The 10,201-nt window shown below is 48.0% G+C and overlaps 2 protein-coding genes across 2 annotated transcripts; one reads left to right on the forward strand and one right to left on the reverse strand.

Moving 5' to 3' along the window:
• The first annotated feature begins 523 nt into the window (after window positions 1–523).
• LOC124670666 (xyloglucan endotransglucosylase protein 7-like) lies at window positions 524–1,618 on the forward strand. Its single transcript, XM_047207138.1, has 3 exons — window positions 524–820; window positions 920–1,119; window positions 1,222–1,618. Exons 1-3 carry the CDS (start codon window positions 524–526, stop codon window positions 1,616–1,618), a joined length of 894 nt encoding a protein of 297 aa, XP_047063094.1.
• Window positions 1,619–2,165: 547 nt separating this feature from the next.
• On the reverse strand, window positions 2,166–4,705 carry LOC124669162 (xyloglucan endotransglucosylase protein 7-like). The gene is made up of 3 exons (XM_047205839.1): window positions 4,421–4,705; window positions 3,862–4,070; window positions 2,166–2,610 (listed from the first exon to the last, which is right to left on the reverse strand). Exons 1-3 carry the CDS (start codon window positions 4,703–4,705, stop codon window positions 2,166–2,168), a joined length of 939 nt encoding a protein of 312 aa, XP_047061795.1.
• Window positions 4,706–10,201: the final 5,496 nt, after the last annotated feature.

Genomic DNA, 10,201 nt, shown 5'->3' on the forward strand with positions numbered 1-10,201 from the left:
ATTGCAACTTGCAAGTTAAACTTGGCGTCGCGTGCGAACAGCATTGCTTAGATCTTCCCAAGCCAGACAGCCAGCCGTCGCTCTGAAAGTCAAATCGTTCATGTCTCTTAGATCACTATTTGTTTTGGACAAGTAGCGAATCTGAGTCGAGACGTAGACAGTGCACGATCGAGGTCAGGTCAGCAGCTAACATCATAAGATATGAGTTTACCGAGATCTATCGCCAGCTGCCAGCTAACCTACGGTTCCCCATGCTTTCGCACAAGAAGCAGAATCTGAAGTTCAATTCTTCTCAATCTGTACTTCTGTAGTCTCTCTCTCTCCTGTAAAGCATGTGCACGGCGCGTGCCGAGAGAGACGACCAGCCTATATACGCGCGAGAGCTCGCGTATAGCGACCTAGCAACCTCGTGGGCAAGGGTGGGCATTCCGTTCCTCCCTTTCCCAGGTCGCTCCGCAGAACCTCCACTCCACTTCACTATCTATTCATAGTTGCAGCTGGCAGATCGATCCCTTGGCTTGCAATGGCGTCATCGCCTTGTAGAGCGAAGCACCGCTGCTGCGGCTTCCTAGGCATAGCCTTGGCCTTCTTCCTTGCGGTGGAGATGGCGGCGGCGGGCATCTGCAGCGAGATCGAGCTCCTATGGGGCGCGGATCGGACCTACTGCTTCATGGACGGCGACACCGAGGTGCAGGCAATGTCCCTCGACAAATCCCAGGGCTCCACCTTCAAGTCCAACCAAATGTACCTCTTCGCACGCATCGACGTCGACATCAAACTCGTCGAGGGCGACTCCGCCGGCACAGTCTGCACCATCTACGTAAGATCTACTACACTACTAACTTATCCATGTACCACTAGCTAGTGTATGGATTGGAATTGACCTCTGACATGCATCGGTCTGGAACTGACGATGCAGACCATCTCCGAGGAGGATTGGGACAACCACGACGAGATCGACTTCGAGTTCCTCGGCAACTCCACCGGCGAGCCTTACACGCTCCACACCAACATATTCGCCGGCGGCAAGGGCGGCCGGGAGATGCAGTTCAGGCTCTGGTTCGACGCCGCCGCAGACTTCCACACATACACCATCATCTGGAACCCCAGGCGCATCATGTAAGCAGGCAACCACCGGCCACATTCCTTTCACGTACGTACAGTTTGATATTGAGAGGCCGTGAATAACTGTGTGTATGTATGTATGGCTCTGGGGTGCAGCATCCAGGTGGACGGGAAGACGATCCGGTCGTTCGACAACAACGAGGACCAGGGGGTGCCGTTCCCGTCGTGGCGGCAGCAGCGGGTGTACGGGAGCCTGTGGAGCGCCGAGGACTGGGCGACGCAGGGCGGGCGGATCAAGACGGACTGGTCGCAGTCGCCCTTCGTCTCCTACTACAAGAACTACAATGTCACCTGGTGCCGCCCCTCGCCCGGCGTGGCCTGGTGCGGCGACGAGCCCGCCGACTCCACCCTCTTCAACCTCAGCCAGCAGGACCTGATCGACCTGCAGTGGGTGCGCGACAACGGATGCGTCATCTACGACTACTGCGCCGATACCGTCAGGTTCAACGCCACCACCATGCCCAAGGAGTGCAAGCTACCCCGCAAACCCTGAAGATACGGCACACCTTATTAGGTTCAGCTGGTTATGTTGGTCGATCGATGGGGTTGAGCTAGCTCGTCGATCTACCTCGATTGATTGTTGAGTTCGATCCATAGTTCATTGATTATTTTTTGTAAATCTGAAGAAACAGGTAGTGCGTGCGGGCTTGGTTGATCTGGATCCGCCGGCCTCGATCGGACGAGTTTAGCTGTATCAAGATTGGGGTATGAGTGTATGACACAGACACACACACACACGCAGAGCGATTTTTTTGGCGAAGATCCGCCGAGCCTCACAGTGTATCGAATTCGAAATGATACTTATCTATTGGCACCATCTTTTTTGAGAAAAAACAAGATTGGCACCATCTTAGCTTCTGTACGCGAATCAGTGGATGGAAAGTTACAACGGGGACAGGTTTCCTGAACCATTCTTGTCGACGATTCGCTACAGAAACTCCTTCGAAATTCCCCGGCCGTACATCTATCTATATACGGTATACGTCACGTCTCAGTGGCAAGACTGAACACAAACACCCTACGCCTGTCTGGTACACGTCTTATGTGCTAGCACGGCCGCCGGAGCCGAGCTGGTCGATGTCGCACTCGGCGGGGCGGCCCATGTTCCAGGGGTCCTCGCAGTAGTCCATGACCATGTACTTGTCCCGCGCCGACGCCATCGCGCGCTCGCCGTCCGGCCCCAGCTGCCGTGTCATCCACCCGCCGTCGTCTCCCGACACAGCGTTGGTCGGGCAGCAGAAGGTGGGCGCGCCACCGTTGTCGCTCGCCGGCGAGGAGACGCAGGCGCTGGCGGTGCCGTAGGTCCGGTAGGAGGCGACGAATGGCGCGTGGGCCCAGTCGGTCTTGTCCCGGCCGCCGCGCGTGGCCCAGGCGCTGCCGTCCCAGATGGTCGCGTGCACCTTCATCGCCTGCCGGCTCAGGTAGGGCAGGCCCAGCGACTCGTGGTTGCGGAACACTCGCACCGGCGTGCCATCCACCGAGAAGCTGAAAACAGAGCAACGGAAGAAAGAAGTGTTAGAAACAGAGTGTTCCATTAATTTGATCAGTGCAGTGCAGTGAGATGCGATGCATGGATGGGAAACAGAGCATCTGGAGTGTTAGAAACAGAGTGTCTTGAGATTAGCAGAGCATCTGATGCATTAATTCGATCGATCACTGCAGCCATTGCAGCGAGATTTGATGCATGGACTGGGCCAGCTGGATGCTGGTTATCAAATTTGGCGAGATTTGATTCAGATGTTGGAAAACAATTTTAGGGAGAATCTACAGTACAGTACGTATTTGACTTGGCGCACTGCTATTTGCTTCCTTGAAGAATTAGTTTAGATGCTAAGTTGACATTCATGTTACCTATGTAGGGTTTGTCATGTGCGTCCTTACGTTTTCCCTGGCACTGTCTAGGTTTAAAAGAACACTGCTACTAGTTGGGTCATGTTCTCGTGCTTCGAAATATGCCGGACGCGGCTAATTAAGACCTCTATCAGAGCAGCTTTAGAATGATTTGGCTGTAGAGTCTCGAGAAAACTAGTAGAGTATCCCCTCTCTCCCAGATCCAGTGAAGTATGCAAGTTACTGTTCAAGTCTTGGTACTACACTTTTAGGCTCCAAACCGACGGCAAGAGGTTTTGAACATATTTTTACTCTCAATCCAAAATAGTTGTCATGGTTTAGTTCAACGTCATTCAAATTTGAATTAAAGTCACGACAAGTACTATTAATCATGGGGAGTATAATTTTTTTGGACGAAAGTATGAACTGTTCTTCATAGTCCCTATCCCTGTACTTTTCTTTTCTAAACCCTCCCTCACAAAAAAAAAAAGCAGCTGTCTCGGTTTATCAAAAAAAAAATTGTTAAGAAAAACATGGGCCCATAGCAGTTCTCAGAGGAAGAAAAAAAAGGCAGGCCTGATTCGCGAAGCCCACTCATGCATGTATACGATTTTACGGGCCGTGAGGTTAAATTTAAAGTGGACCCGAGGGACCGCGCGTAGAATATTTGACCGATACTGAGAAAAAATTGTTGTCCCTTGGTGTAATGGTCTTGGTATACTTATCGGCCATTCTGCATCCTTCTTTCCAGCTTGGGTCAGACAACACGACGTTAGAATGGAATAGTATAGTTTATATAAAAAGGAATGGAATAGTATATGCAGTATATGAACGTGTTAGGTATGCGAATGATTCAGATGCTTGCATGCTGGTCATGTTGATCGATCAACACGTAGCAGTACTTACATGATGTTGAGAGGGTTCCAGAGGATGGTGTAGTTGTGGAAGTCCTGCGTGGGGTCGAACCAGAGGTATGAGCGCTGCTCCCTGTTGCCCACGCCCTGCGCGAACACGTTGGTCTGCAGCAGGTACGGCTCGCCGCTGACGTTGCCCAGGAACTCGAAGTCGATCTCGTCGTGGCCGTCCCCCGCCGCCGTCGGGTCCTTGGACGTCAGCTGCATATGTAGGCATGCAAGTCAGTCAAAATACGTATATATATGGCCAGCCAGAACACGTCAAACTAAGACAAATAGCGTGCTTTGCTTGTTTAAAATTCAGAGGAGGTGCACGATTTGACATGCATGTATGCGTGTAAAATTCAAATGAGATGTGTGTGTTAAATTCAAAGAAAGTGTGAGTTCGCGCGTGTGTGTAAAAATCAAAAGAAGCTTCCTGTAAGAAAATTTGAAAAATCAAAGGAAGTTTGGTTTTGCATGCACGGACGCATATGCCTGATCAAAATGTTCAACGGAAGAAGCAAATGGTACAGGAGTGGTAGATGGCTCGTTGATGTGGGCTTACGTACGTAGAAGGTGGTGACGGTGCCGGCGGAGTCGCCGGGCACGAGCTTCATGGCCATGGTGAACTCGCCGAAGAGGAAGGCGTCCCTGGACTGGAACCCGGACCCGGACACGTTGTTGAGGGTGAGCGACACCACCCGCCCGTCGTCGATGACATTGACGCGCTGCTCAGGGTGAGGGTCGTCGCCCCACACCACCTCGAAGTTCTCGTAGAAGCCGCCGCCGGCGCTCGCCAAGCTCGGGCACGCCGCGAGAAAGAACGCGACGATCATCATCGCCGCCGCCGACATGGCCGGAGTGAAGAGAATCCTCGACTGCATCTTGCACGTACGTACGTATACGTTGAGCTTATTTAGCAAAACAAGTGCTTAGCTTTGTTGGCGCGAATGAAGAACGAAGGATGTATAGAGAATTAGGAGGACCGTGACTTGATTTATACTGATCAGGGGCTACAAGATGCGTGCCCGACTTATGCATGTCGACTGAGTCACGAAGGTGCCGTTGCGTACGTGCGCAACGCTGGTTGCTTGGGCTGGCGCGACCGGACGCCTAACCGGCCTGTCATGCTATAGCTGGAAGTCGAGATCCTGTCGACTCTCCCTCGCGTGGAAATTCTTAGTTTTTTTTCCAGGCAATTATTTAGTCGTTATTACGTACGTGGCTATCCATACAACTTACATAACGTACATGGCTGCGGTAGCGGTGATATGTGACGTACGTTGCGGTTATATTGTCCAAGTATGTGTGTCAAGTTAACTGCGACAGCAAATGATTCGCAAAAAAGAAAGAAATTAATTTCAGCAAATGGCTGGATGCTTACATAGACATACGGCCGGTCACTCTTGCATCCGCCGGATGCACTACACATGATGTAAGGGCATCTCCAACCGGGCGACCCAAACGGACGTCCATTTTATCCGTTTGGGTCGTCCGCCGGACGCGCGGATGGCATTCGGACGCCGGTTTCGGGTAGTGCTCCCCAACGCGCAAATGACCCAAATATACTAGTACTAGTACTAGTTCCAGTTCCAAGTGTGGCCGGAGCCTTTGCCGTGGCCCGACGGAGTCGTCCACGAAGCGTCCCTCGGCGTCGATGAGCGCCTGCGCGTTGACGGCGCCGGCCCTGAAGCGCGCGTAGTCGAGCAGCGGGCGAGGTGGGCGGCGCCGGGGGCAGCCACCGCGAGCGAGGCGGGCGGCGGCCACGGGAGAGTGGGCGGCGTCGGGGGCAGCGGGGCCGGGCTCCGCGCCAGGCGAGACGCGCGGCGGCCACGGCGGAGTGGGCAGCGGCCGGGGCCGGGAAGGACGCACTCTGCGCCGTCGCTCCGATGCGTGTCGACCTCCGTCGCGCCGGCGGCGACCAGGACGCGCAGCGCGCCGCAGGTGATCCCGCTGCTTCTCCGCTGGTTGTCCGTCTAGCCGGCGGTGACCAGGACGCGCAGCCACGCGCCCCCCGCGCTGCTCTGCGCCGCGTGCAGCCGGCGTTGTTCCTGGAGTAGCGTGTCGCGCGGCGGCGGTGGCGGGCGAGGGCGCGAGCGAGGGCACGAGGCGGCGGCCGGCGGGCGCGCGGCGGCGGGCGGCGAGCGCGCGCGCGGCGGCGGGCGAGGGCTCGCGGCGGCGAGCGAGGAGCGCGCCGGGTCGAGGCCGTCGCGGGCAAGGGCGGCGTGGCTGTCGAGAACGGCGAGGCGAGGCCGTCACGGCGGCCGGGGGCGGCGCGGGCGACTGGCACGGGCGGCGACGGAAATGGAGGAGAGGGCGGCGCGGAGGGGCTCTGGCCGGAGGGATCGCCGCGAGGAGAGCTCTCGTGGGCCGGAGATAGAGGAGAGAGAGAAGGCACAAGGATGTGTGGCCGCAAGTGGGGTTCATCCCGGACACGGACGGACGAGAAAGGGACACGCGAGGACACGCGCGGGCGTCCGTGGCCACGCAAAAGCTTCCCAATTTTGCGCCAGCTTTGGGTCGAGCCGGACAATAATTGCTGGCTTTTTGGGTATGGGTATCCCCGTTGGATGCAGTTTTTACCAAACGGACGCGCGGGCTGTCCGTTTTGCGTTTTGCGTCCCCGCGTTGGAGATGCCCTAAGGATATGGTAGGAGGACTTTTGGAGCTTCTGAGATCACACATGCGCGTCATAATATATACTCTATCCAATCCTTGGAACTTTGACTGTTGGTAAGTTGCAAAAATTATAAAATTGCAGCACTATATTTTCATCAGAAATATGGTGACACGGATCTGAAGATTTTGTTGTACAATATCCGTATCAGTCAATGTTCGTGAGTTCGAATACTCCCATAGTGAAGTAGAGTGGCTTGTGTTGGAACGAGAGGGAAGGAGAGAATACATGGAGATGCGTACCCGACTTATGCATCTCAACTCACTGAAGTGTCAAGCAGGTAACGTATGTACCGTGCATGCGTGCGTGGCTCTGGTCGGTCGTTGGGTGGCGCGTCTGAACCCGCTGCGCGCGGCACCAACAGGACTGGAAGTCGATCCAGTCGGCTCTCCCACCATTCTTAATTTTTAAGGCAACTAAGTCGTTACGTGGCTATCCATAAAAGTATAAAACTTACGTGGTTCTAATTCAGTACAATTGTTAAGTTTTTTTTTAGGGAGCAAGTGCTAAGAATATTACGGCAAATGGATGGATGCTTAAATAGACGGGTCGTCTCTGGTATATCTGACGGATTATATGTGCTTATTGCAGATGGACAAATTAACCTCCCAATTATAATTTTGCAGTTGCTATATTATAAAGTGATACAAGAAAATAATGGGATATTGATAATATGTACTATTTACACTTAATAGATCTAATGATTATTGTTTATATATTTGAACCATTGAACAATAAATGAAATATGCATGCCTACACACATGTTCCAGAAAAATTTATCCAGTTTTCATCCTTCAAATGTCGATCAACCAAGTTTTGTTTTTTTAACATGATTCTACGAAACGAATTATTTTCCAGCATCCATCTTACAATTGTAATTGAAGTCAGACATAACTTTTTTCTACAGCTAGCATTATGTGATATGCCATGTATGCGCATTAGTCCGGCACATGTGAAATAACATAAATTAATGTGCTTTCATAGTACAAAACTCACTTATCTTTTCTAGTCCAAACTTGACAAGTATGAATACATTTTCATCTTTTTTTGATGCGATCTTCAACTCGGTTTTTAATGTCTTCTAATTTGTCTCCCATCCGTTAGTTCGGGAGTTAACCCTATTAAGACACACCGGTGTTAATGTTTTAACATAAAGTTAATATGTGTTGCATATTTTCACTAACACCTATGAGTAAAGTAATTAAAGTTAAGTTGAAATGACAGTTAAGTGGATCGGGGTTGACCCATAGTATTTTTTATTGTTCAAGCTAAAATAATAATTTGTATTAAAAATTTATACTTGTCAATCTTAACCATCATATTTTCTTTTACTTAAATAGCCTTAATAACCATTTGTACGTGTTGTGCTAAATTCAACTTGTATCTTGTAATAAATCTTAGATTGGTTTTTCTCATTTTCGAGATATTTGTGCCTTTACAAGATCTTGAAATGAAAACAACTAAATGTGGAAACAAAATAAAATGGAAAAAATTCACACCTACGTGATTACTACTATTTGATAAGTGCATAAGTTATATAATGTGTTTGCAGCCTTAAACTAACAACAATATACATTATATATGTGCGCTTATATATTGAATAATGTGTGTGCATATGTTATAGTAGCTTTTAATATTTTTAGATATCTTGGTTTCGGTCCTTAAAATACCATCTAGCTAACAATATTTTCGTGTTGGTTTTTACGTAGGATTAGGTACGTAACTTTACAAACTTTACAGTAACTTATAGAGTACAAATAAAACTGCTGGTGTGATTTATGAAGATTTCCCGTGGTCAAATAAAAAATAAAAATGAAATTTCGAACAAATTGTGTTGCCAGATTCTTTAATAAAAATGCTTGAAGTTATCACATATATTTCAATGCAACCTACTAGGCTCCATCGGAGAGAAACTAGCAGCCACCGGTGAGAGACAAGTTCATCCATTCACAATTACCTCACGTTCTAGGCTTAGTTTCAGTCAAAATTTGTAAAGTTTGACTGAGAATGAAAAAAATATTAACATTTATAGTATCAAATGAATATAATTTGAAAATATATTTTATCACGATTCTAATACAATAGATTATATATTGTAGATTTTAATATGTTTTCCTAAGTATTTGATCAAACTTTACAAAAATTGACTTTCACTAGACCCATAATGCGAGATAAATGTCAATGGAGGGAGTACCTAAAAGGGCTGCCGCGGATTAGATTGGCTTGTTCATATGTGATACACATCATTGGTTTGTGGTGTGGAATTACTTTAAATTAGTGTTTCGATTATTTTATAGATATTCAATAGTCTTTTATAGGATATTCAATAGCATGTTTTATGAGGATATTCAATAGTATGTAGGTGTAATGAATAATAACACTATGATATAAATTTTTAGTATATTATTTGGGGCTCTCCTTCTTGGAGGCCGGCCAGTGGAATTGGTCTTGTTTGCCTGGTCTATAGAGTATAGACCGGCTAGGGAGGAGTTATAATTTAGAAATATATGTGCATACTTTTTTGTATATAAATTTAGCCTAGCATCTATTTTTGGATGGATATATAGAACAATGCATCCAATAGGTAATCTGAAAATCATTAATTGGCCATTTCACGCATCGAGCTCATCTTGTATTCCGTATTCTTGAGATCCACTCCCCCCATCTTATTTTTTCTTGTTGATAAAGGACGCTTTATTACTCAAACATTTTAAGCATTACACCCGGCCTCTGCATAACGAGGATGCGCACAACCGTCCAAATGAAGCAAGTTCCAAAAAGCGAAAAAAAACACAACTATCGATACATGTATCAACAAGATACCGCATTAACTCCTACATCGATGGTGGACCAATCCTGAGATTATGTTGCCGCCCATGTTGGATAATAATATACCTCGCCGCGTCCTCCAACCGTGTAGAGACCTCCATAAATAGCTCACGGTTCTCCATAAGCTGAAGAGACGATCATGAACGGAGAAAAGTACTGCACCGGTAGATGACCTGCATAAGAAAAGACATTTTATCATTAAAAATAATATTATTTCTACATAGCCAAAGCAACCAAATATTGGCAAGCGCTGACATCCTATTAAGTATTTTGAACCATTGATCCACCCCATTAAGCCAATTGCCGAATATATTAGCAATGCTCTGTGGTGGATATAAGGTATAACCTATTTGGATGATTGGCCATATAGATCTCGCAAACTGACACTGGAAAAATAGATGTTCTATAGTCTCATGACACAGTTCTTACTTCCTTGGCAATTGCGCTTGGCGATGTTGTTCTTGGTAAGGATAACCCCTTGATGAAGATACCATGCAAAAAATCTTTGTTTTCAGTGGTATCGTCATCTTCCAGATTTTCTTTTTATTAATAACCGGCTGTGAATATTGGATCAAAGCTCCATACATTGAATCCAAATTTTCTCATTAAGATTCCAGCGAAACTCATTTGGCTCGGGTGATAATTAAATGAATATTAAGTGCTGAAGAAGTGCATTCCAATTGTGAAACCTAATCCTATCAAGATCCGTTATGAACGACACGGTTTGGTGGAGAAGAGTCCATAACCTTAGCTAAGGTTTCACCTTTGTGTCAAACAATATTGTACAGAGCTGAATATTGTTTGGGAAGAGTGGCATTTCCTAGCCATTTGTCGTCCCAAAACC

Source organism: Lolium rigidum, chromosome 7 (genome assembly GCF_022539505.1).
Source record: "Lolium rigidum isolate FL_2022 chromosome 7, APGP_CSIRO_Lrig_0.1, whole genome shotgun sequence".
NCBI lineage: Eukaryota > Viridiplantae > Streptophyta > Magnoliopsida > Poales > Poaceae > Lolium > Lolium rigidum.